This window comes from Hippoglossus stenolepis, chromosome 1, assembly GCF_022539355.2.
Source record: "Hippoglossus stenolepis isolate QCI-W04-F060 chromosome 1, HSTE1.2, whole genome shotgun sequence".
Classification (NCBI taxonomy): Eukaryota; Metazoa; Chordata; class Actinopteri; order Pleuronectiformes; family Pleuronectidae; genus Hippoglossus; species Hippoglossus stenolepis.
The window spans coordinates 2,169,991-2,195,324 of record NC_061483.1 but is presented as its reverse complement, the minus strand read 5'-3'; the positions used below and the strand labels follow the sequence as shown (position 1 = coordinate 2,195,324).

Genomic DNA, 25,334 nt, shown 5'->3' with positions numbered 1-25,334 from the left:
CACAAAGTTAAAAAGCTTTTATTTTCTGTTGTTTTTCTGTATCTGATGAAAACAATCAGCAGATTCTCAGATTCTCTGTCTCTGACATTGTTTCTTGTCTTTCAGCAGATCGTGGTCTGCAGGAGGTTTTAGATGAACATAAGCTCAGTGTGAGGAGGAGATGTGAACATGTGACTGAAGGAACTGATGAAACAGGAAGTGGAACCCTCCTCAACAGGATCTACACTGAGCTCTACATCACAGAGGGACAGAGTGAAGAGGTTAATACTCAACATGAGGTGAGGCAGCTTGAGACGGCTTCCAAGATGAAGAGCCTCCACGACACTCCCATCAAGTGCCACGACATCTTTAAAGCCTCAACTGACCAGCAGAGCAGCATCAGAGTCGTCCTGACCAACGGCGTCGCTGGCGTTGGAAAACCTCTTCGGTGCAGAAGTTCACTCTGGACTGGGCAGAGGGTTTAGAAAACCAAGATGTGGATCTGCTGACTGTGCTTTCGTTCAGGGAGCTGAACCTGGTGAAGGACCAGCAGCACAGTCTTCTCACGCTGCTCCGTGTTTTCCATCCAGCGTTACAGAAGCTCACGGCAGAGACGCTCGCTGTCTGTAAACCTTTGTTCATCTTTGACGGCCTGGATGAAAGCAGACCTTCTCTGGACTTCAACCACAGGGAGCTTGTGACTGATGTCGCACAGAGGTCATCAGTCAACGTGCTGTTGACAAACCTCATCCGGGGGAATCTGCTTCCCTCGGCTCTCGTCTGGATAACCTCCAGACCTGCGGCGGCCAATCAGATCCCTCCTACATGTGTTGACAGGGTCACAGAAGTACGAGGCTTCACTGACGCCCAGAAGGAGGAGTACTTCAGGAGGAGATTCAGTGATGAAGAGCTGTGCAGCAGAATCATCTCACACATCAAGACGTCCAGGAGCCTCCACATCATGTGTCAAATCCCAGTCTTCTGCTGGATCAGTGCTACAGTTCTGGAGCACATGTTGACCACAGACCAGAGAGGAGAGCTGCCCAAGACCCTGACTGACCTGTACTCACACTTCCTGCTGGTTCAGACAAAGAGGAAGAACAACAAGTACGGTGAGGGACATGAGACGACTCCACAGCAGCTGACGGAGGCTGACAGGGACGTTCTTCTGAAGCTGGGGAGGCTGGCGCTTAAACATCTGGAGGAAGGAAACATCATGTTTTACCAAGAAGACCTGGAGCGGTGTGGTCTTAATGTCACAGAGGCCTCAGTGTACTCAGGAGTTTGTACTGAGATCTTCAGAAGAGAGTGTGTGATCTTCCAGAAATCAGTCTACTGCTTTGTTCATCTGAGCGTTCAGGAGTTTCTGGCTGCAGTCTACATGTTCCACTGTTACACCAAGAGGAACACAGAAGAACTCAACAACTTCTTTGGAACATATGGGAACACAGGCAGTACCTCCTCCCTGGATGACCTCCTGAAGAGAACCATGGAGAAATCCCTCACCAGTAAAAATGGTCATCTGGACCTGTTTGTTCGCTTCCTTCACGGCCTCAGTCTGAAGTCCAACCAGAGAGTCTTAGGAGGCCTGCTGGGTCGGACAGAGAACAATCCAAATATCATCCAGAGAGTCTTAGGAGGCGGCTGGTCGACAGGAACAATCCAAAGATCATCCAGAGAGTCATCAACAACCTGAAGGAGATGGAGAGTGGTGACATTTCTCCTGACAGAAGCATCAACATCTTCCACTGTCTGACTGAGATGAACGACCACTCAGTTCATCAGCAGATGCAACAGTTCCTGACGTCAGAGAACAGATCAAAGGAGGAACTCTCTGAGATCCACTGCTCAGCTCTGGCCTACATGCTGCAGATGTCAGAGAAGATTCTGGATGAGTTGGACCTGGAGAAGTTCAACACATCAGACCAGGGTCGACGGAGACTGATCCCAGCTGTGAGGAACTGCAGGAAGGCTCGGTGAGTCCAGACATGATCAATAACATGTTCAATCAGTGGAGATGAGTCGTTCTTCAAATACACTCAGTGTTAAATGGTTCTCATTGTTTGGGGCAGCATGGTGTTGCAGTGGTCAACACTGTTAGTGCAGCCTTTCTGTGAGGAGGAGGTTCTCCTGGTGTCTGCAGGGTTTTCTCTGGGTTCTCCAGCTTCCTCCACAAACCCAAAGACATGTAGATCGGAGTTAGGTTGATTGGAGACTGAGATTCAGTGTCAGCTGAGATTGGCTCCAGGCCCCTGAGACCGCTAAAGGATAAGTGGCTACTGCCCCCCCCACTCACTTGCTCAGAGCGACACACGCAGTGAGATCAGAGCTCGTTCACGTGAAGCAGCCGCTCAGTGACTTTGTAGAAGTGAAACACAGAGTTTCTCTGGTCTCAGCTGCTCAGTGATCAGCTGCTTCATGATCAGAACAGAAGCTGCAGCTGGTTTGTACCGAGCTGGAGTTTCTGTGTCCTCCACTCTGCTCTCACTGGAACTAATAAACACTCATCACTAGTTATCAGGACCTGATCAGCACATGAAGTCACTTAGTGTTGGTTTGATTCCACAGTTTATGAGCTGCATTTAAACATCATGAAAATGACTCGTCAACATTGTGCTCAGTACAACACGAGATTACCACAGTCAGGACTCAGTGTTAAAATGAGCGACACGCAGACATGATCCGACTCACTCGATTCAGAACCAAACACATGACCGGACGTTTGTCACCTGAATCATCGCAATAAAAAATGAACTGTGAACGTGAACTAGTTCATTTTCATCTGCATGAACTGAACTTGGAACTCGTTCTTTTTAAGTGTGAACTGGCTCAACACTGCTTCTGCAGATGGGCTCAGATTCAGATTTCACATTTAATTTTGTGACATTAGCTAATGAGTTCCTCTGTCACTCTAAATGAACGCTTGTACCAAATCTGAAAGGATTCTCTTGAGGAGTTTTTAACATGTTCATGAGACAAAAAGGGGATTTACCAGGGTGAGGGTCACATGATGTTTTGTATGATTGTTGTGTTTTCTGATTTTATTCGAACAGATATTTTCTTGAATTACAGACTCAGTGGTTGTGGACTCAGAGACTCACTGTGAAGTCATGGCCTCAGCTCTGAAGTCAGACCTCTACATCTGAGAGAACTGGATCTGGAGCTTCTAACGACTCGTGGATTCAGAAGTGAAGCTGCTGTGTTCTGACTGGAGAGTCCAAACTGTCGACTGACTCTTGAGGTCCCAAATCCTTCTTCACTTTTCCAACTTTCTTTCTTATTGGGTCATTATTTATTTAAATTGTCTCAGTTCTGTTTCACCACTGTCCTCAGTCATCTGTCCCTCACTCCAGCCTGTCAGTCACGTCCTCCTCATCAACTCCATTCACCTGCACTCACCTGCTCCTGGATCACTAAGAAAGTGTCAGTAACAACATGTGGACTGAGGCTAAGCACTCGTCCTCCTCAGGTTTTCAAAATAAGACACATTCTTATTGAAACACGTTGGACAGTTGATAAGTATAGAAACAACAGAAGTGACTGTCAGGAGCCATCCCTACTTTAAACTGTGTTTAATTACACAAACCTGCTCAGTGATCAAACACGCAGAGAAGGAGATAAATGAAACAATGGTCCAACATGTCTGATCTGGATATTTATCTTCAGGTCACAGACTGGACTGAGGTCAGCAGCATGTTGGAGAGTCTGTGTTGACATGATGACGATCCACAACAACAGAGACACATTCAAATATTCATATTTCTTTATCCAGGTTGAAGGCAGATGTGACTGTCAGAGATCAGCTGTTCTTCTCTGGCTTCAGCTCTGATGTCAAACCCTCTCATCTGAGAGAACTGGATCTGAGCTACAATGACCCGCAGGACTCATATGAAGGAGCTGTGTGGTTTCTCACAGAGTCCAACCTGTCGACTGGAGACTCTGTGGTCAGTCTACTGACTGACTTTTGTAGATCTCATATCTATAAACAAACAATTGATCTCATTTCATTCTAATTTAACATAATTCCTCTTCATACATAACTTGAATCCATTCATTAATTAATCTGTGACATTTCAAATATTCAGCTACTTGTTAAAACACTGGAGTTTAGTTCTGGATTTCCTAAACTGATCTGCAGGACAGAGACCGGGTCCAAATAATCTATTTTTACTGAATCAGAAACCTGTTTTTAGTCCAACATGTCTGATTTCATATTTATCTTTCCATGTTATGAGTCTGTGCTGACATGAATATTTGTATGTTATTTTCTACACATGAACTCAGTTTAATTCACAGTTAAGTTTTATCCTTTATCCAGGATGAAGTACTGCAGTCTGTCAGAGATCAGCTACTTCTGGCTTCAGCTCTGAGGTCAAACTCCCTCTCATCTGCGAGAACTGGATCTGAGTGACAACAAGCTGCAGGGACACAGGAGTGAAGGACAGGTGGTTTTCACAGAGTCCAACCTGTCGACTGAGACTCTGAGGTCAGTTCACTGACTGACTTTTGTAGATCTCATATCTATAATACAGCATTTATACCCAATTGATCTCATTTAATTATAATTTAACATAATTCATACATAACTTGAAACCATTAATTAATTAATCTGTGACATTTTAAATTTTCAGCTACTTGTTAAAACACATCTGAGTTTAGTTCTGGATTTCCTAAACTGATCTGCAGGACAGAGACCGGGTCCAATAATATATTTTTACTGAATCAGGACTCGTTTTTTAGTCCAACATGTCTGATTTCATATTTATCTTCCATGTTATGAGTCTGTGTCACATGAATATTTGTCCGTTATTTTCACACATGAGCTCAGTTAATTTACAAAGTTAAGTTTTTATCCTTTGTTCAGGTTGGAAGGGTCTGCAGTCTGTCAGAGATCAGCTGTTCTTCTCTGGCTTCAGCTCTGAGGTCAAACCCTCTCATCTGAGAGAACTGGATCTGAGGTACAACAAGCTGCAGGACTCAGGAGTGAAGGGAGCTGCTTTGATCTAAAGCAGAGTTCAGGCTGTCGACTGAGACTCTGAGGTCAGTAGATGGTTGGAGTCAGTCCACGCTGCTTTCTACCAGTATTTTACTAAACACAGCTGCATTACAGTACAGATCCAGGTCACAGCAGCCAAGCAGGATTTGTGGTTATCAGGTTAACTTCAGGTTTAGTTTTTTCTGTCAGATTTAAGTCAGTCTAATTTCTTAACGCAGTTAAATTCACACGGTAACTTCTGATGAACGGCTAACCTGCTCCAGGTTAAGTTGGAGATCAACCCGTATAAAAGCTCCGCCCACTGACCACAGTGACTCTACACTGTTGTGTGGTACACTCTCCTTAAAGGGACGGATAAGGAAGTTTAAATCCACGTCTGGTTGGTTCAGTTGATCTCCAACTCACCCAGAATCATCTCAATCTCTCCAGACTCATCCTGTCACCAAAACACCAGATGCACTCAGTCAGCTTCCTGAAGATAGGTCCATGTGTTTCTATTGAGGAGTGATGTCTGAGGTTTCCACCACAGTGTGTCCTCAGAGACAGTGTGTGTCCTCAGAGACAGTGAGTCAGTGTGTGTCCTCAGATACAGTGAGTGTCCTCAGAGTCAGTGAGACAGTGTGTCCTCAGAGACAGTTTGTGTCCTCTGAGTAAGTGTGTGTCCTCAGAGTCAGTGAGACAGTGTGTGTCCTCAGAGTCAGTGTGTGTCCTCAGAGACAGTGAGACAGTGTGTGTCCTCAGAGACAGTGAGACAGTGTGTGTCCTCAGAGACAGCAGACATCGGTGTGTCACATCCTGGGATTCAAACGTTTCATCAAGAATCTTCTTCTTCCACCGCTCCTGTTAGTAAACAACAGATTCAGATCTCGTGGCCTCGAGTTATTTATCTCGTTCACACACGTTATTATATCGTGGTCACGTAATATATTTTTACCAAATACACCAGGGGGCGCTGTAACTTACACATTACAATCAGAGTATTTTTACCAGCTGTTCTTCCTGCATTTAGCAGCTGTGACTGAGTTTTTATTCTGGATCATGTGTTTGTTCTCCTCTGATTTTTATTATAGAACAGTTTGATCCTTGCTGTAGAAATATGAGGCTCTGCTGTCAGTCAAACTGTCCATGTTCAGATTGGTCATAATGAAAACCCCGCCTTTTATGTGCACGTGCTCACACAGTGAAACATGTCTTCACTCTGTAACAGCAGTAAATTCACTCCTCAGTGTCCACTTGCACTTTGACATGCAGAGGAAACACACTTAGTTTCTAGCGTGTTCATTCCAACACGCGTGAACATGAAGCAGAGAGGAAGCTGCTCCACCTCTGAACAGGACTGAAGTCCTGCTGCTCTTCTACTGGATGTGCTGTATCACTGACTCACAGCTGATGAAGTGAAGCCCTGCTACTGATGTCTTTTCAACAGATGGTGGTGATCTTAGTGAAGGTGAGTGTGAAGAGGACAGTGGACGGAGGCTGAGCCAGTCCTGAGGATCCAGAGGCTGAAGCAGCAGCAGCTTGTGTGTAGAGCGGCTCTGACTGGGCCTTGTTGCTGGAGGCAGAGTGGAGACAGAGCTCCAGAGGAATCAGAGGAGGTGAGCTGCTCTGAGATCAGCTGTCACACAGAGTCCAGTCCACCATCCTCCCTGTGTGTTCCTGTGGATGTGACACAGCATCATCACTGGATCTGTTGTTGCTCTTGTCCTTGACGACAAAAGTCAAAGTCGTAAATATTTCCAAGTTATGTGTAGAAAAATATGCAAATTTTATGTAAATTTTACTTTCAAATGTAAAAAGTGACATTATATTTACTGACATGAAGCTGTGAGTAGTCGCTGTTATAAATAAATAACTGCTGAGTTCAGACAAGCTTCTTATGTTTTAAAACAGTTTCACTTCTGATCCTGCTGATTTGCAGCGTGTGTTAGCATGTTGTGTTGAAAACTAAAGACATCAGGTGAAAACCATGAGCACTGCAGGGAATCAGAAAGTGTAAAGTCGTAAGTATCTGAACACAGATTGATGAGACCAGGCTGTAAATAAGATGCTCAGTGTTAATTGAAGTATAAAGTCAACAGTGATTTAAGAGCTGATGTAAATAAAGAAGAAAAAGAAAATGACGAGGTGAAGAACTTTTTCAGATTAAATAAGAAAGAGCCATTTTCCCCAATGAGAAGCTGAGGCTGTTTTTCTGTTCAAAGTGAATTTAACTGGGCGTTATTTGTCAAATAGTGAAGTTTTCATGTACATTCTCTGGATTCTTCACACATGTTCATAACTGATCTGCATGTTCCTGCTCATGTACAAAAGAGATAGAAGGTTTTATACAAGTGGACTTTCTTTCATGTACAACGCTTATACAACATCGACAATAAGATCACACTTACCTACATTTATTTCACAAAATGTACATGAAATAAAAGGAAACGAGGGAATATCCCTTAAAGTGACATTTTTCAATCCACAACGTGATGAACTGCAGAAGAATCATTTATATCCAGTCTGTGATCGCATTCTCACGCACAGACTCTACCACGCTCCAGGACATGATGTCATCACTTGTAACTGTCGGATGTCAAGATGTTGTGTAACTCCGATATGATGTTGTAATGTTTTATCAATGATTGCTGATTATTCTGAGTATGATCTTATTCAGGTTAGTTTATCAGAACATACTGTTTAGATGTTAGTGTTTTATTCAGATTATTGTCTTAATCTTATTGATACAGAATATTGTATCCATGGAAACGTCAAGCGTGATTGGTTGCGAGCGACGTGTCGTCCGGTCACTGCCTCACAGCGACCACACAGCTTGGTGAATTTGTGATTCAATAATCAGCTGACTGGGGACACATGGAGGAGGCGGGGTTTAGCACCTATACTGCAGCCAATACCAGGGGCGATGCAGATCATTTGGCTTCATCTTTATTTACTGTCTAAATTTTAACGATTTTATTTCACGTGTTTTATTGAATGACGCTAGACAAGATCTTCTGTAAAGTCGCAGGTGATGATCTGACCTGTTTGAGTTTCTCACTTTCCATGTTTCACTGTTTAACGGTAGAAGGTCGAAAATCTCAGCTTCAAATGATTTAATTTAAACTGCTGCAGGAAAAACCACGAAATCCAGTTTGGATCATCACGGAAACGCTCTTTTCAAACCTCAGGTAGTTTTATTCACTTGGTAAAATCTTGTGGCTGCTTTTGTTTACATGAATCATTTCTTTATTTTTACATGAAAATAAACATTTCCACTTATTAAAGATTAAAAATCTCTGTCGGTCAGTTTCTCTCTGGTCCACAGCTGCTCAATGATCAGGAAGTTTGAATATCTAAGGTAAAGACCGTGGGTGACGGTGTGAGTGAGGGTCGAATTAGATCTGAAAGGTGGGAACTAAGATGTACAGAGATAACAGGCTTTCAGAGAAGGGGTGAAGAGGTGTTTGAAGCATATTGCTGCAATTCTGAGGAAGAAATTCTTCCAAAGAAAGTAGTGCTGGGAAACAAGGGACTTACAGTGAGGGGAATATATACCCAGCTTCAACTGTCACATTTGGTCTTAATGCTATGACATGTAAAGGAAAAAGAAGGTAAGTGATGTGGTGAGGATCATGAGTATGAGCAGTATGGGAAAGGATGCAACCAAACTGTTGTAACTGGAAACCATAGTGTGGCATGTGGAGGATGTGAAGTAATGAAGAGCGAGGTGAGATTCTATAGGTCAGGTACAAAACAAAATCACATATGCAGATGCTGTCAAGACGGTGAACCAGAGGAGAGGTAGAGAGTCAAGACACAAAAATGAAGTGAATAACCTATTAAGCAGCAAGAAATGTTCAAAAGAGGACAGAGTGTGGGTTGATTTAAAGAAACTAGTCACTTTATAGCAGGAGTCATACATGCAAATAATGGAAACAAATCGACAGAACAAATAATAGTAAAAGCTGCAAATCATGTGAACATTAATGAACTGACTTGTGAGGAGGTGAGAAATGATCTGTATCCAGGACGGGTTTGTGTGCAAGAAACATGGTTGAAACCAAATGTTGATAGAATCCTCAATTATACTGATATTATGTGTGATGGGGGATCAATAAACAACTAGGAATCAATAAACTCAAGCAGATACAAGGACAGTATTTAGAATCATATCTTTGCTGTGGGATTTGAATCACATAGCACATTGTGGGGGAGAAAGACGGACACACATGGGGAGAGGAATGAACAACAATTGGAGGATAGTAATTTAATATGTATTAACGAATGAGGGACAAGGATAGATGTACACACAGGTAACACTTCAGCACTGGATTTCACACTGTATCAAGTGAGGTGGCATGGACATGCAGTGGGAAGTATGGGAAGACTCAACAATTGGAAGTGACCACTACCTCCAGTATTCAGTAATATACACATAGCTGGGGGAAGTAGAAGAAAGAGAAGCTAAGTTCATAGATGAGACAAGAAGGAAGCGTGAATCCTTCAGTATTATAACCAGAAGAGGAAGGACTTGACTTAATCGGGCGATTCACAGCCCAAAACTCAAACTCTCAGTCTGGATTATCAGGAGAAGACGTTTAAAAGAACAAGTCTGGTGATATTTTATATGTTTCTTCTTGTTGATATGAACATATTGTGTGTGCATCCACAGCCTGACACATCTCATGTGTTTGTGCCATAGAGCTCCATCCGCCTCGCTGGAAATAGTCCCAACAAATGCACTGTTTCCTCCTGTGAGCGGCTGTTTCAGGAAGCTCCACTCCACAGGACAACGTGCTGAGTTTCACGTTATAACGTGATACAGATCTTCCCATTCTAGAGTCAAGAAAACTGTGATTCATACAATTTAGATGAAACACACTAGTGAAACATCACTGGGATTATTTTATATTTAATTTCCAAAGATGGATCCTTTCACCTGAGTCTTACACACTGCAGCTTTAAATAGTCTGTGAGCAACTCTCATATCTACTGTAAAGAGGAGAGAGGTTTGATGAACAGGGAAGGTCAGACTCCATTTTCACTGGGACATAGAAGGAAGAAAAAGGGGAGCAGGAGTGAACACAACTTTCTGAAAGTTTTACTGTCAAGCACTCTCACACCTGCTGTTAATATCTGGCCTGCTGATCACACAATCCTAAGTTTGTCAGTTCACACCTGGTGACAGACGTAGTTTCATGTGATCGGATCCCCAGAGACAGATGTGAACAGCAGCTGTGGAAACAAAGAGCCTTCAAAGGACTAATTAACAGAGTTAACTCACAGTTTTCTGTTTTATCTTCTTACTCACATCTGTTCATCAAGTGTTTAATAACAGAACGTGTTTTCAGAATCATACTAAGAGTGACTCTGAGTGTGTGTGTGTGTGTGTGTGTGTGTGTGTGTGTGTGTGTGTGTGTGTGTGTGTGTGTGTGTGTGTGTGTGTGTGTGTGTGTGTCCTTGTTTTTTTGGGTGTGTTTCTTGAACAGACTTGTTTTTCCTGATTCCTGTGAGCTCACAAGTGTTTTTCCTCTCAGACTGAAGATGAGTGCTATGAGGAGGAAGAGGAGGACAGAGCAGAGTCTCCCAGTGTTCAGCTGTGTGCCCCTGAAGAGTGACCGTCCATGGGTCAATCCTCAAAACTTCAGTAATGAACCTGGACCCTCACACAATAAAGTAAGAGACCTGCTACAAACACGTGAACCTCCAAACTGAATCCTCAGAGAATGAACCAATGAATGATGTGTTCTGAATAAAAACATGTTTGTGTTTGCAGAGGTCAGACCACAGACTGAGCAGAGTCTCCAGAATCCAGCTGTGTGTCTCTGAAGAGTGACTGGTCCATGACACTCTCCCTCTCAACTTCAGAAATGAACCTGGACCCTCACACACAGAGTAAGAGACTGTTTCTCACTGTGACCTGCTCTGGAAGAAGATTTATTTCCTCTAGTGTGGCCCCCTGCATTAGGACACAGCTCATTGGAAGTTGGTGACTAATCTCCTCAGAATCACTCAAAGAGCTCAGACCTCCACCAAGAACCAACACGCTCCCTGCAGGAAACCACGAAATTCACTAGAGACTCATTTTGATTTGGATCTGCACCAAATTTCCACACACTGTAAACATCATCCTCTGAATGATGTGACAACCTGTGACTGTGACATGTGAGTTATCAGGAAAATGTCTTCAGCAGGGAGGAGGAAGAGGACATGTTTCTCTGAGGAGGAGCAGTCAGTCTCTGCTGCTTCTCGTGTCAGGACGCCCTGAAGGATCCAGTCTCCACTAGCTGTGGACACTGGTTCTGCAGACAATGTATCACCTCATACTAAATCAGTCTGGTTCTGCAGGAGACTCCTCCTGTCCCCAGTGTGGACAAAGATCCAGAATAGGAGCTGGAGCCTCAGACAGCCGGCTCAGAGCAGCACTGGAGATGTGTGTCTGCTGATGTCTTCTACTCGACATCAGCACATGTTGTTTTATTTTGTTCCTTCATACAGCATCAACATTTAACATCGTTATAAAAGCACAAAAGTTAAAAAGCTTTTATTTTCTGTAGTTTTTCTGATCTGATGAAACAATCAGCAGATTCTCAGATTCTGTCTCTGACATTGTTTCTTGTCTTTCAGCAGATCGTGGTCTGCAGGAGAGGTTTTAGATGAACATAAGCTCAGTGTGGAGGAGATGTGAACATGCATCGAAGGAACTGATGAAACAGGAAGTAGAACCCTCCTCACAGATCTACACTGAGCTCTACATCACAGAGGGACAGAGTGAAGAGGTTAATACCAACATGAGGTGAGGCAGCTTGAGACGGCTTCCTCCATATTAGCAGCCTCCACGAGCACTTCATCAAGTGCCACTTGACATCTTTAAAGCCTTAACTGACCAGCAGAGGCACTAGAGTCATTCTGACCAACGGCGGCCGCTGGCGTTGGAAAAACCTTCTCGGTGCAGAAGTTCACTGGACTGGGTAGAGGGTTTAGAAAACCAAGATGTGGGTCTGCTGACTGTGCTTGTTCAGGGAGCTGAACCTGGTGCAAAGACCAGCAGCACAGTCTTCTCACGCCGTTCGTGATTTTCATCCAGCTACAGAAGCTCACGGCAGAGACGCTCGCGTCTGTAAACCTTGTCTGCCTTGACGGCCTGGATGAAAGGCACTTTCTGACTTCAACCAGGAGCTTGTGTCTGATGTCGCACAGAGGTCATCAGTCAATGCTGCTGACAAACTCATCCAGGGAATCTGCTTCCTCGGCTCGTCTGACAACTCCAGACCTGCGGCGGCCAATCAGATCCCTCTGCATGTGCTGACAAACACAGAAGTACGAGGCTTCACTGACGCCCAGAAGCGAGAGTACTTCAGAGAGACCAGTGATGAAGAGCTGTGCGGTAGAATCATCTCACACATCAAGACGCTCCAGGAGCTCTGCTATCATGTGTCAAATCCCAGTCTTCTGGGTTGATGAGTGCTATGGTTCTGGAGCACATGTTGACCACAGACCAGAGAGGAGAGCTGCTCAAGACCCTGACTGACCTGTACTCACTTCCTGCTGTCTAGACAAAGAGGAAGAACAACAAGTACGTGAGGGACATGAGACGCACTCCACAGCAGCTGACGGAGGCTGACAGGACGTTCTTCTGAAGCTGGGAGGCTGGGCACTTAAACATCTGAGGGAAGGGAACATCATGTCACCAATAAAGACCTAGAGCGGTGTGGTCTTAATGTCACAGAGGCCTCAGTGTACTCAGGAGTTTGTACTGAGATCTTCAGAAGAGAGTGTGTGATCTTCCAGAAATCAGTCTACTGCTTTGTTCATCTGAGCTGCCCAGGAGTTTCTGGCTGCAGCCTGCATGTTCCACTGTTACAACGTTAGGAACATGAAGAACTCAAAACAACTTCTTTGGAACATATGTGGAACACAGACAGTACCTTCTCCTGGATGACCTCCCTGAAGAGAACCATGGAGAAATCCTCACCAGTACAAAATGGTCATCTGGACTATTGCCTCGCTTCCTTCACGGCCTCAGTCTGGAGTCCAACCAGAGTCTTAGAGACCTGCTGGGTCGGACAGAGAACAATCCAGAGATCATCCAGAGAGTCAATAACCTGAAGAAGATGGAGAATTATGACATTTCTCCTGATGGAAGCATCAACATCTTCCACTGTCTGACTGGAGATGACCAACTCAGTTCATCAGCAGATGCACAGTTCCTGACGTCAGAGAACAAACTGGGTGAGAAACTCTCTGGGATCCACTGCTCAGCTCTGGCTCACATGCTGCAGATGTCAGAGGAGGTTCTGGATGAGTTGGACTCTGTTGAAGTTCAACACATCAGACCAGGTCGATCAGACTGATCCCAGCTGTGAGGAACTGCAGGAAGGCTGTGAGTCCAGAGATGATCAATAACATGTTCAATCAGTGGAGATGAGTCGTTTCTTCAAATCCACTCAGTGTTAAATGGTTTTCATTGTTTGGGGCAGCATGGTGTTGCAGTGGTCAACACTGTTAGTGCAGCTCTTCTGTGAGGGAGGAGGTTCTCCTGGTGTCTGCAGGGTTTTCTGCTCTCCAGCCTTCCACAAACCCAAAGACATGTAGATCGGAGTTAGGGGTTGATTGAGACTGAGATTCAGTGTCAGTTGAGATTGGCTCCAGGCCCTGAGACCGCTAAAGGAGAAGTGGCTACTGGCTGGTGTGTGTGTGTGTGTGTGTGTGAGTGTGTGTGCGTGTGTGTGTGTGCGTGTGTGTGTGTGTGTGTGTGTGTGTGTCTGTTTTATTCAACCATCCTATATTGGCTAAAAGAGCAAAAGGCTAAGAAGCCTTGATTGTTTAGGATAAAGGTTCAATGAGTTTTATAAAGAAATTTAATGTTCTAAATAACATCATCCTGTGTTTGCTCAGAGGCAAAGCAAAGAGACAGCCACATTTAATTATGGTGTGTATGTTTTAGTTTGATTTTATTGTATAATTCAATCTTACTAACTATCATTTGACTTGTCAATACAAATAAAAACTAATGTTAAATGTATATATCTGCTTCTGTCATTCCAATCCCCTAAAGACAGACTTGAGACATCATGTTCAAGAGGCCAGAAACATGTTGTGTGACCTTGACCTTGACCTTTGACCACCTGAATCTAATGAGTTCCTCTGTCAGTCTGAATGAACGCTGTACCAAATCTGAAAGGATTCTCTGAGGAGTTTTTAACATGTTCAAGAGGCAAAAAGGGGATTTGGCTCAGGTGAGGGTCACATGATCACGTTTTGTATGAATGTTGTGTTTCCTGATTTCCGGCCTCTAACAGATATTTTCTTTAATTACAGACTCGGTAGTTGCTCTACTCTCAAAGACTCACTGTGTAAAGTCGTGGCCTCAGCTCTGAAGCCCAGACCCCCACATCTGAGAGAACTGGATCTTGAGGGAAACTCCCTGCAGGAATCAGGAGTGAAGCTGCTGTGTTCTGGACTGAGAGTCCAAACTGTCGACTGAGACTCTGAGGTCCTTAAATCCTTCTTCACTCTTCCAACTTTCTTCATTCGGCCATTATTCATTGAAATTGTCTCAGTTCTGCTCTGCTCACTGTCCCTCAGTCATCTGTCACCACCAGCCTGTCAGTCACGCTCCACCTCATCATCTCCATTCACCTGCATCACCTGCTCCTGATCACTAAGAAAGTGTCAGTAACAACATGTGACTGAGGCCTCAGCACTCGTCCTCCTCAGGTTTTCAAAATAAGACACATTCTTATTGAAACACGATGGACAGTTGATAAATATAGAAACAAACAGGGAAGTGACTCAGAGCCATCCCTACTTTAAACAGTGTTTAATTACACAAACCTGCTCAGTGACCAAACACAGAGAAGAAGGAGATGAATGAAACAATGGTCCAACATGTCTGATCTGATATTTATCTTCAGGTCACAGACTGGACTGAGGTCAGCAGCATGTTGAGAGTCTGTGTTGACATGATGACGATCCCCAACAACAGGAGGACACATTCAAATATTCATATTTCTTTATCCAGGTTGGAAAACTGCAGTCTCGGGATGGAGATCAGCTGTTCTTCCTCTGGCTTCAGCTCTGAGGTCAAACCCCTCTCATCTGAGAGAACTGACTCTAAACCACCTGCAGGACTCAGCAGTGAAGGAGCTGTGTGGTTTTCTACAGAGTCCAACTCTGTCGACTGAGACTTCTGCAGGTCAGTTCATTGACTGACTTTGTAGATCTCATATCTATAAAACAGCATTTATACCCAATTGATTCGATTTAATTATACTTTACATAATTCCTCATACATAACTTGAATCCATTCATTAATTAATCTGTGACATTTTAAATATTCAGCTACTTGTTAAACACATCTGAGTTTAGAATTCTTAAATTTTCTAAACTGATCTGCAGGACAGAGACCGGGTCCAAATAATATATTTTTACTGAATCAGGACTCATTTTTAGTCCAACATGTCTGATTTCATATTTATCTTCCATGTTATGAGTCTGTGCTGACATGAATATTTGTCTGTTATTTTCACACATGAACTCAGTTTAATTTACAATTAAGTTTTATACTTTATTCAGGTTGATTCACTGCGGTCTGTCAGAGATCAGCTGTTCTTCTCTGGCTTCAGCTCTGAGGTCAAACCCCTCTCATCTGAGAGAACTGGATCTGAGAGGAAACGACCTGCAGGACTCAGGAGTGAAGGAGCTGCTTGATCTAAAGCAGAGTTCAGGCTGTCGACTGGAGACTCTGAGGTCAGTAGATGGTTGGAGTCAGTCCACGCTGCTTTCATCAGTATTTTACTAAACACAGTCAGTATCACAGATCCAGGGTCTGTGCTACCAAGCAGGATTTGTGGTTATCAGGTTAACTTCAGGTTTAGTTTTTTCAGTCCTACGAAGCTCGTCCACTTCTTAACGAGGTAAATCACCATGGTAACTTCTGATGAACGGCTAACCTGCTCCGGGTTAAGTTGGAGGTCAACCGTATAAAAGCTCCGCCCACTGACCACAGTGACTCTCCACTGTTGTGTGGTGCACACTCTCCTTAAAGGGACGGATAAGGGAAGTTTAAATCCACGTCTGGTTGGTTCAGTTGATCTCTAACTCACCCAGAACATCTCAATCTCTCCAGACTCATCCTGTCACCAAAACACCAGATGCACTCAGTCAGCTTCCTGAAGATAGGTCCATGTGTTTCTATTGAGGAGTGATGTCTGAGGTTTCCACCACAGTGTGTCCTCAGAGACAGTGTGTGTCCTCAGAGACAGTGTGTGTCCTCAGAGACAGTGAGACAGTGTGTGTCCTCAGAGTCAGTGAGACAGTGTGTGTCCTCAGAGACAGTGAGACACTGTGTGTCATCAGAGACAGTGAGATAGTGTGTGTCCTCAGAGACAGTGTGTGTCCTCAGAGACAGTGAGACACTGTGTGTCACATCCTGGGATTCAACCGTTTCTCATCAAGAATCTTCTTCTCTTCCACTCGTCTTGTTAGTAAACAACAGATTCAGATCTCGTGGCCCCGAGTTATTTATCTCGTTCACACACGTTATTATATCGTGGTCACGTAATATATTTTTCCCAAATGCCACCAGGGGGCGCTGTAACTTACACATTGACACAATCCCAGATGTTTTACCAGCTGTTCTTCCTGCATTTAGCAGCTGTAACTGAGTTTCTTTTATTCTGGATCATGTGTTTGTTCTCTTCTGATTTTTATTATAGAACAGTTTGATCCTCGTTGTGAAATATGAGGCTCTGCTGTCAGTCAAACTGTCCATGTCTGTGATTGGTCATACGCAGTAAACCCCGCCCCTTTTATGTGCACGTGCTCACACATGTCTTCACCTGTAACAGCAGTAAATCCACCTCTCAGGTGTCCACTCTGCACTTTGACATGCAGAGGAAACACACTTAGCTCTTAGCGTGTTCATTCCAACACGTGAACATGAAGCAGAGAGGAAGCTGCTCCACCTCTGAACAGGACTGAAGTCCCTGCTGCTCTTTCTACTGGATGTGCTGCATCACTGACTCACAGCTGATGAAGTGAGTCTCTGGAAACACTGATGTCTTCTTCTCTCAACAGATGGAGGCTGGGATCTTTGAAAAGGTGAGTGTGAAGAGGACAGTGTGTGTGGACGGAGGCTGAGCTGTGTCCTGAGGATCCAGAGGCTGAAGCAGCAGCAGCTTGTGTGTAGAGCGGCTCTGACTGGGCCTTGTTGCTGGGAGGCAGAGTGGAGACAGAGCTCCAGAGGAATCAGAGGAGGTGAGCTGCTCTGAGATCAGCTGTCACACAGAGTCCAGTCCACCATCCTCCCTGTGTGTTCCTGTGGATGTGACACAGCATCATCACTGGATCTGCTGCTGCTCTGTCCTTTGACGCACAAAAGTCAAAGTCGTAAATATTTCCAAGTTATGTGTAGAAAAATATGCAAATTTTATGCAAATTTTATTTCAAATGTAAAAAGTGACATTATATTTACTGGTCGGGACATGAAGCTGTGAGCAGTCGCTGTTATTAATAAATAACTGCTGAGTTCAGACAAGCTTCTTATATTTTAAAACAGTTTCACCCCTGATCCTGCTGACGGCAGCGTGTTAGCATGTTGTGTTGAAAACTAAAGACATCAGGTGAAAACCATGAGCACTGCAGGGAATCAGAAAGTGTAAAGTCGTGTTATCTGAACACAGATTGATGAGACCAGGCTGTAAATAAGATGCTCAGTACATCGAAGTATAAAGTCAACAGTGATTTCTAAGAGTCGATGTAAATAAAGAAGAAAAGAAAATGACGAGGTGAAGAACTTTTTCAGATTAAATAAGAAACAGAAATATTTTCCCCCAATGAGAAGCTGAGGTTGTTTTTCTGTTCAAAGTGAATTTAATCATGTTATTTGTCAAATAGTGAAGTTTTCATGTACATAGTTTAATAACCTGCTTCACCTAATGACTCCGATGTAAAGTGGTGTGAGTCTGTGGGTGAAAGACGTTTAGAAACACAGAGATAATTCGTTTGGAGCCGGGAGCCTGCGGCTCTGCTTCACTGAGAAGATGAAAACGTCTGGACTCATCAGATCGAATCAGTTCAATGACTTCATGAAAAACATGTGAACTCACATTTTGATGATTTTCATTCTCTCTGGATTCTTCACACATGTTCATAACTGATCTGCATGTTCCTGCTCATGTACAAAGAGATAGAAGGTTTTATACAAGTGGACTTTCTTTCATGTACAGCGTTTATACAACATCGGACAATAAGATCACACTCATCGACATTTATTCACAAATGTACATGAAATAAAAGGAAACGAGGGAATATCCCTTAAAGTGACATTTTTCAATCCACAACGTGATCAACTGCAGAAGAATCATTTATATCCAGTCTGTGATCGTACTTCACGCACAGACCTCACTACGTCCAGGACATGATGTCATCACTTGTAACTGTCGGATGTCAAGATGTTGTGTAAACTCCGACAGGACGTTATAATGATTTATCAATGATTGTTGATTATTCTGAGTATGATCTTATTCAGGTTAAGTTTATCAGAACATACTGTTTATACGTCAGTGTCTTATTCAGATTATTGTCTTAATCTGGTTGATACCAGAATATTGTATCCATGGAAACGTCAAGCGGTGATTGGTTGGTGAGCGACATGTCGTCCGTCACGTCTCACAGCGACAACACAGCGAGAATTTGTGATTAAATAATCAGCTGATCAGACACATGGAGGAGGCGGGGTTTATGACCGTATTCATTAACGCATGCACAGAATGAGCCGCTCCATGAACCCATACAACATCATCACATTCTTCATCACAGAGAGTTATTCAGGGCAATTGCCTTTAACAGGTCCAATGCCCTTGTTTGCTGGATGTCCGAACAGAATCTTAAATGGGCTCAATCCATATTTTTGGTCTAATTCTCATTGTCATCTGTATGAGAACAAGCGAGAAAGATTTAATCCATGACAATCCAGTTTCCTCATAAAATTTAGCCAAATAGTTTTTTAGTGTGCCATTTTCTCTTTCCACCGCTCCACCACTGGATGGGTGGTAGGCACAATGTTGTCTCAAATCAATGCCCAAATATTTACTTGTTTTAACGCCGTACTAACAAATGGAATCCAAATCATGCATGCGTGACAAAATTTCTCAGAGTAGTTGGAAAACCCCTTTGTTAACCAGTGTTGTAAAATTGCAGCCAACATCGATCCTTTCGAAACATGTTCATCTTATGCGTTAACTTTGCATAATAGGGAAACAGATATTTAGGTTTATTATCAGAGCCCCATCTGTGTGTGTGCAGCCACTTTTCCTCCAAAGTGCACGCTCATCTGCTGTGGCTCTCAGTTGGAGTTCCTGCAGGTCAGCCGTGGGGGTGGTGGGGTCAACCTGTAAGAGAATGTGTGAAGCAGGTAGTGGCTGGCGAGCAGCTGCTTTTGCTGCTGCATCCGCTCCGGCATTTCCTTGTGATACTGGGTCATTATTAGAAGTGTGAGCATCAGGAGGATAGCATCAAGCATCAGAGACACTAGAGCATGATGTGCAATTGGTTTGCCTGATGATGTGAGGAATTCTCTGTGTTTCCAAATCGTGCCAAAATGATGTACTACACCAAATGCATATCTACTGTCAATGTAGATTTTCACCCCTTTTCCCTTTAGCCAATTTGCATGCTTCCATGAGAGCAGTGAGCTCTGCTGCTTGTGCAGACAGAGAAGCAGGGAGTGGTCGTGCAATCAATGTATCATGTGCTGTTACCACAGAGAAACCAACTTGATTTGCTCCTGTGTCTGAATTGCAAGATTCTGATCCATCCACAAACAGTTCAAAGTCTGGATTCTGCAACGGTGTTTCCTGTAAATCTGGTCTGGGGGAAACAAACTTCAGTTATCGTTACTACACAGTTGTGTTGTTCACCATCTCCTTCTGGTTCGAAGAAGAGTAGCTGGGTTTAGAACATTACATCTTTTCACAGTGATGTTAAGCATTTCCAACAGAACAGCATGTTATCGATAGCATCATAGACACAGCATTTGGGGTCAGCAGGGTGAGTGGGGAGTATCCTACTAAATCCTTGGATGCCATGACATTCTTATCTGAAGCTGCTATAGCTCTAAGACAAGTAAGGAGGCCTGTATCAACAGGATCAAGTTTCGCTGAGAAAAATGTTTGCCCCCATGGTCTGGGAGTAGCACTGATGTCATGTAGCCCCCCTTCTCGTCAACTGTCTGTGTGAAAGGTCGGTCAGGGTTGGGTAGTCCTAAAGTCGGAGCGCAGCGCTGAGACGATCCGGGCTCGGGTCTCGGTCCCTGCATCTCACCTAATGGGGAGGTTAAGGTTGGAAACTATTTTCCCAAGAATGCCACTCAACCGTAGACACCGAGTCCAGTGCGATCCCACTTCTGACACCAAATTGTGATGGAAATCTGGAAATACAAGAGGCTGGAAACACCAAAGTTATCTACGTGTATTTTAATAGGGGCTTTCTGCAGAAAGGATCAACACAGAGAGTCACAAGGATCTCAGAGTGAAGATGGAGAACAGTCAAATACAAGGATCTTATATAGGAGAACTGAGGCTGTCCCTCAGAACCAGTTCAGACTGGTTCTGTAGGCGCAGGTTGAGAGAGGAATCTAGACACAGACAACTGATTTACATATGTTCCGTTTGGAGATAAGCAGACATACATTCAGTTCTTTGGAGGGTAAATAAGTGATAAAAAGGGTATGACAGTTTTCAGGTCAACACAGTTCAGACCATAAAACAGTTCAGGTCATAAAGTATTTGGACAGGTCTGCAAAAACCTACACTCAACAACAAAATAGTTTTCAAACACACTTAGTTAATTTTTCCAATAAACACTCATCACTAGTTATCAGGACCTGATCAGCACATGAAGTCACTTGGTGTTGGTTTGATTCCACAGTTTATGAGGCTGCATTTAAACATCATGAAAATGACTCGTCAACATGTTGTGCTCAGTACAACACGAGACGCTCACAGTCAGGACTCAGTGTTAAAATGAGCGACACGCAGACATGATCCGACTCCATCGATTCAGAACCAAACACATGACCGGACGTTTGTCACCTGAATCATCCCAATAAAAAATGAACTGTGAACGTGAACTAGTTCATTTTCATCTGCATGAACTGAACTTGGAACTCGTTCTTTTTAAGTGTGAACTGGCTCAACACTGCTTCTGCAGATGGGCTCAGATTCAGATTTCACATTCACATTTAATTGTGTAAAGGTTTGGTTGTTTGTTTGATTTAAAAAGAAAAGAAAAAAGTTTTATTCAACCATCCTGTATTTGCTAAAAAAAAAAAAGAGAGCAAAAGCTAAGAAGCCCCGATTGTTTAGGATAAAGGTTCTTTGAGTTTGATAAAGAAATGTAATGTTCTAAATAACATCATCCCATGTTTGCTCAGAGGCAAAGCAAAGAGACAGCCACATTTAATTATGGTGTGGTATGTTTTAGTTTGATTTTATTATATTTTTCAATTTAAATAACTATCATTTGGACTTGTCATCAATAACAAAACTAATGTTAAATGTATATATCCACCTTCTGTCATTTATCTTTCTGTTCCCACAACAATATACAGAGATAAAGGGGATTTTTCAGTCATTTAGAAACGGTGATTAATCAGATAAATCACAGCTTCTCTGTGTTTAGGATGAGAATCACTGACTGTTCCTTTAAACTGAAGAAGCAGAACTGGAAATATCGTTTATTCTTCTTTCTGGTCAAACTAGAATTACCACCCTGCGTTTGTACGCCACCACCAACCAGTGCAGTGTCCGTCCCTCCAGGCTCCTGACATGTTGCATTCACAATAATATGAGGTCACTGTAACCTTTGACCTTGACCACTGAAATCTAATCAGTTTATCTTTGAGTCCAACTGGTCAAAATGTGAAGAAATCCCCTAAAGACAGACTTGAGACATCATGTTCAAGAGGCCAGAAACATGTTGTGTGACCTTGACCTTTGACCTTGACCACCTGAATCTAATGAGTTCCTCTGTCAGTCTAAATGAACGCTTGTACCAAATCTGAAAGGATTCTCTTGAGGAGTTTTTAACATGTTCATGAGGCAAAAAGGGGATTTACCAGGGTGAGGGTCACATGATCACGTTTTGTATGAATGTTGTGTTTTCTGATTTTATTCTAACAGATATTTTCTTTAATTACAGACTCGGTGGTTGTGGACTCTCAGAGACTCACTGTGAAGTCGTGGCCTCAGCTCTGAAGTCAGACCCCTCACATCTGAGAGAACTGGATCTGAGCTTTAACGACCTGCAGGATTCAGAAGTGAAGCTGCTGTGTTCTGGACTGGAGAGTCCAAACTGTCGACTGGAGACTCTGAGGTCCTTAAATCCTTCTTCACTTTTCCAACTTTCTTTCTTATTGGGTCATTATTTATTTAAATTGTCTCAGTTCTGCTCTGCTCACTGTCCCTCAGTCATCTGTCACTCACCCAGCCTGTCAGTCACGTCCTCCTCATCAACTCCATTCACCTGCACTCACCTGCTCCTGATCACTAAGAAAGTGTCAGTAAATAACATGTGGACTGAGGCCGAGCACTCGTCCTCCTCAGGTTTTCAAAATAAGACACATTCTTATTGAAACAAGTTGGACAGTTGATAAGTATAGAAACAAACAGGAAGTGACTGTCAGGAGCCATCCCTACTTTAAACAGTGTTTAATTACACAAACCTGCTCAGTGACCAACACACAGAGAAGAAGCTGATGAATGAAACAATGGTCCAACATGTCTGATCTGATATTTATCTTCAGGTCACAGACTGGACTGAGGTCAGCAGCATGTTGAGAGTCTGTGTTGACATGATGACGATCCACAACAACAGGAGGACACATTCAAATATTCATATTTCTTTATCCAGGTTGGAGAGATGCAGTCTGTCAGAGATCAGCTGTTCTTCTCTGGCTTCAGCTCTGAGGTCAAACCCCTCTCATCTCAGAGAACTGAATCTGAGTAACAACAAGCTGCAGGACTCAGGAGTGAAGGAGCTGTGTGGTTTTCTACAGAGTCCAACCTGTCGACTGGAGACTCTGAGGTCAGACATCATGCTTTATTGTTAAAGGTTCAGTGTGTAGTATGTAGTGACATCTCGTGGTAAAGTGTCATGTTGAACACCCCTGACCTCACCCCCCCCCCCTCCAAACATGAAAGAGAACCTGTGCTGAGCTGAAGCAGCAGCAGGAGATTGTCCGGGTCCGACTCGTTCACAACAACAGGAACATGTGGGAACATTCAGACAAGGGGTGGAGCCAAAACACAGATCTCCATGATAACCATGATTACGTTAAGTTATGTTAAGTTACAGGTTCACTGTAAAGGATTTAGTGACGTCTCCAGGTGTCGTACATGTGAACGTAGTCCACTTGTTCACATGTACGACTCCTGAACATGTCCAGCAAGATATTTAGAGACATCTAGTGGTGAAGTTACATATTACAAACAACTGAACCCCGAGGACACGAGGACTTTCAAGCTGTTTTCAGTCATGAACTCTGTAAAATAGTGTCTGGACATTTTCTGGAGTTTGACTTTCACATATGAAGAACGGGTGGAGCAGCAGGAGGCCGGACATGACGTATAAATTCTGCTGTGGAAAGATCAGTGTTGTTGTTTACAGCTCATCCACACGGCGTCGGCCCTCATCACCAAAAGCTCTGGAACCTCCTCGTGTTTCCAAGTTGACGTCTTCGTCTTCTACGTGTTTGGCTCCTCTTCTTCATCCTGAGATATTTGTGTCTTCCAGTTTCACATCCGTCTCGTGTTTGTGTCCTCAACACGTCCACTCGCTCTCTGTGAATCCTCTGGACATTCACCTGCTCTATTCTCACATGGACTCACCCAGAAACTTTATTAGGAGGCTGCAGGAAAAGTTCCAGAAAATGTCCAGAACAACTTGACTCAGACTTCAGGTCTGAAAACAGAGACAGTGATGTTTAGTCAAAGTCCTTTATTTTCACATATGGACTCAATTTAATTTACAGTGAAGTTTAATCCTTTATACTTTATACTAGTCTTCTCTAGACTGGACGACTGTAACTCCCTCCTCTCTGGAAGAAGCCAAAAGTCACTCTCCTGCCTCCAACCAGTTCAGAACGCAGCAGCTTCTCACTGGTATTAAACGGCAACATCACATCTCCCTGATCCTCGCTTCTCTCCATTGGCTCCCTGTCCGTTTTAGAATTGTTTTTAAGATTTTACTGATCACTTTTAAAGCATCTGCCCCCAAACTACATCACAGAATTATTGAGCCCGTATGTTCCTGCACGCAGCCTTAGATCCTCAGGTGGATCCTGCTGTTCCAAAGTCCAGGTTGAAAACTAAACCGTGACCGTGCTTTTACCATCAGGGCCCCTCGGCTTTGGAACGGCCCCCTGAGGAGATAAGGCAGAGTCAGTGACTTCTTTTAAATCACTTCTTAAAACACATTTTTTTTTATTTGCTTTTATGTGATGTTGTGTTTTTACTGTGTTTTTATCATTTTCACATTTTATTTACTTGTTCATTTATCTCTATTGTCATTTTACTTCTTTTATTAGTTCAAGTTTTTCTTTAATTTTCTTGCTTTCCTGTCAAAGCACTTTGTAGACTCTGTTTTTAAAAAGTACTATATCAATAAAGTTTATTATTGTTATTATTTATCCAGGTTGATTCACTGCAGAATGTCAGAGATCAGCTGTTCTTCTCTGGCTTCAGCTCTGAGGTCAAACCCCTCTCATCTGAGAGAACTGGATCTGACTGACAACGACCTGCAGGACTCAGGAGTGAAGGAGCTGTGTGGTTTTCTACAGAGTCTAACCTGTCGACTGGAGACTCTGAGGTCAGTTCACTGACTGACTTTTGTAGATCTCATATCTATAATACATCATTTACACCCAATTGATCTCATTTCATTCTAATATAACATAATTCCTCTTCATACATAACGTGAATCTATTCATTAATTAATCTGTGACATTTTAAATATTCAGCTACTTGTTAAAACACAACTGAGTTTAGTTCTGGATTTCCTAAACTGATCTGCAGGACAGAGACCGGGTCCAAATAATATATTTTTACTGAATCAGGACTCGTTTTTAGTCCAACATGTCTGATTTCATATTTATTTTCCATGTTATGAGTCTGTGCTGACATGAATATTTGTGTGTTATTTTCACACATGAACTCAGTTTAATTTACAGTTAAGTTTTATCCTTTATTCAGGTTGAAGAACTGCAGAATGTCAGAGATCAGCTGTTCTTCTCTGGCTTCAGCTCTGAGGTCAAACCCCTCTCATCTGAGAGAACTGGATCTGAGCTACAATGACCTGCAGGACTCAGGAGTGAAGG

The 25,334-nt window shown here is 43.2% G+C and overlaps 1 protein-coding gene across 1 annotated transcript in view; it reads left to right on the top strand.

Moving 5' to 3' along the window:
* The window catches only part of LOC124851927 (NACHT, LRR and PYD domains-containing protein 12-like), a 32,222-nt gene that overhangs the window by 1,736 nt on the left and 5,152 nt on the right, over positions 1–25,334 (top strand). The window contains 6 exon segments of the mRNA XM_047340114.1: positions 92–420; positions 423–1,609; positions 1,657–1,955; positions 22,160–22,333; positions 22,871–23,044; positions 24,653–24,826. Of these exon segments, the coding sequence (XP_047196070.1) occupies positions 92–420; positions 423–1,609; positions 1,657–1,955; positions 22,160–22,333; positions 22,871–23,044; positions 24,653–24,826 (2,337 nt within the window).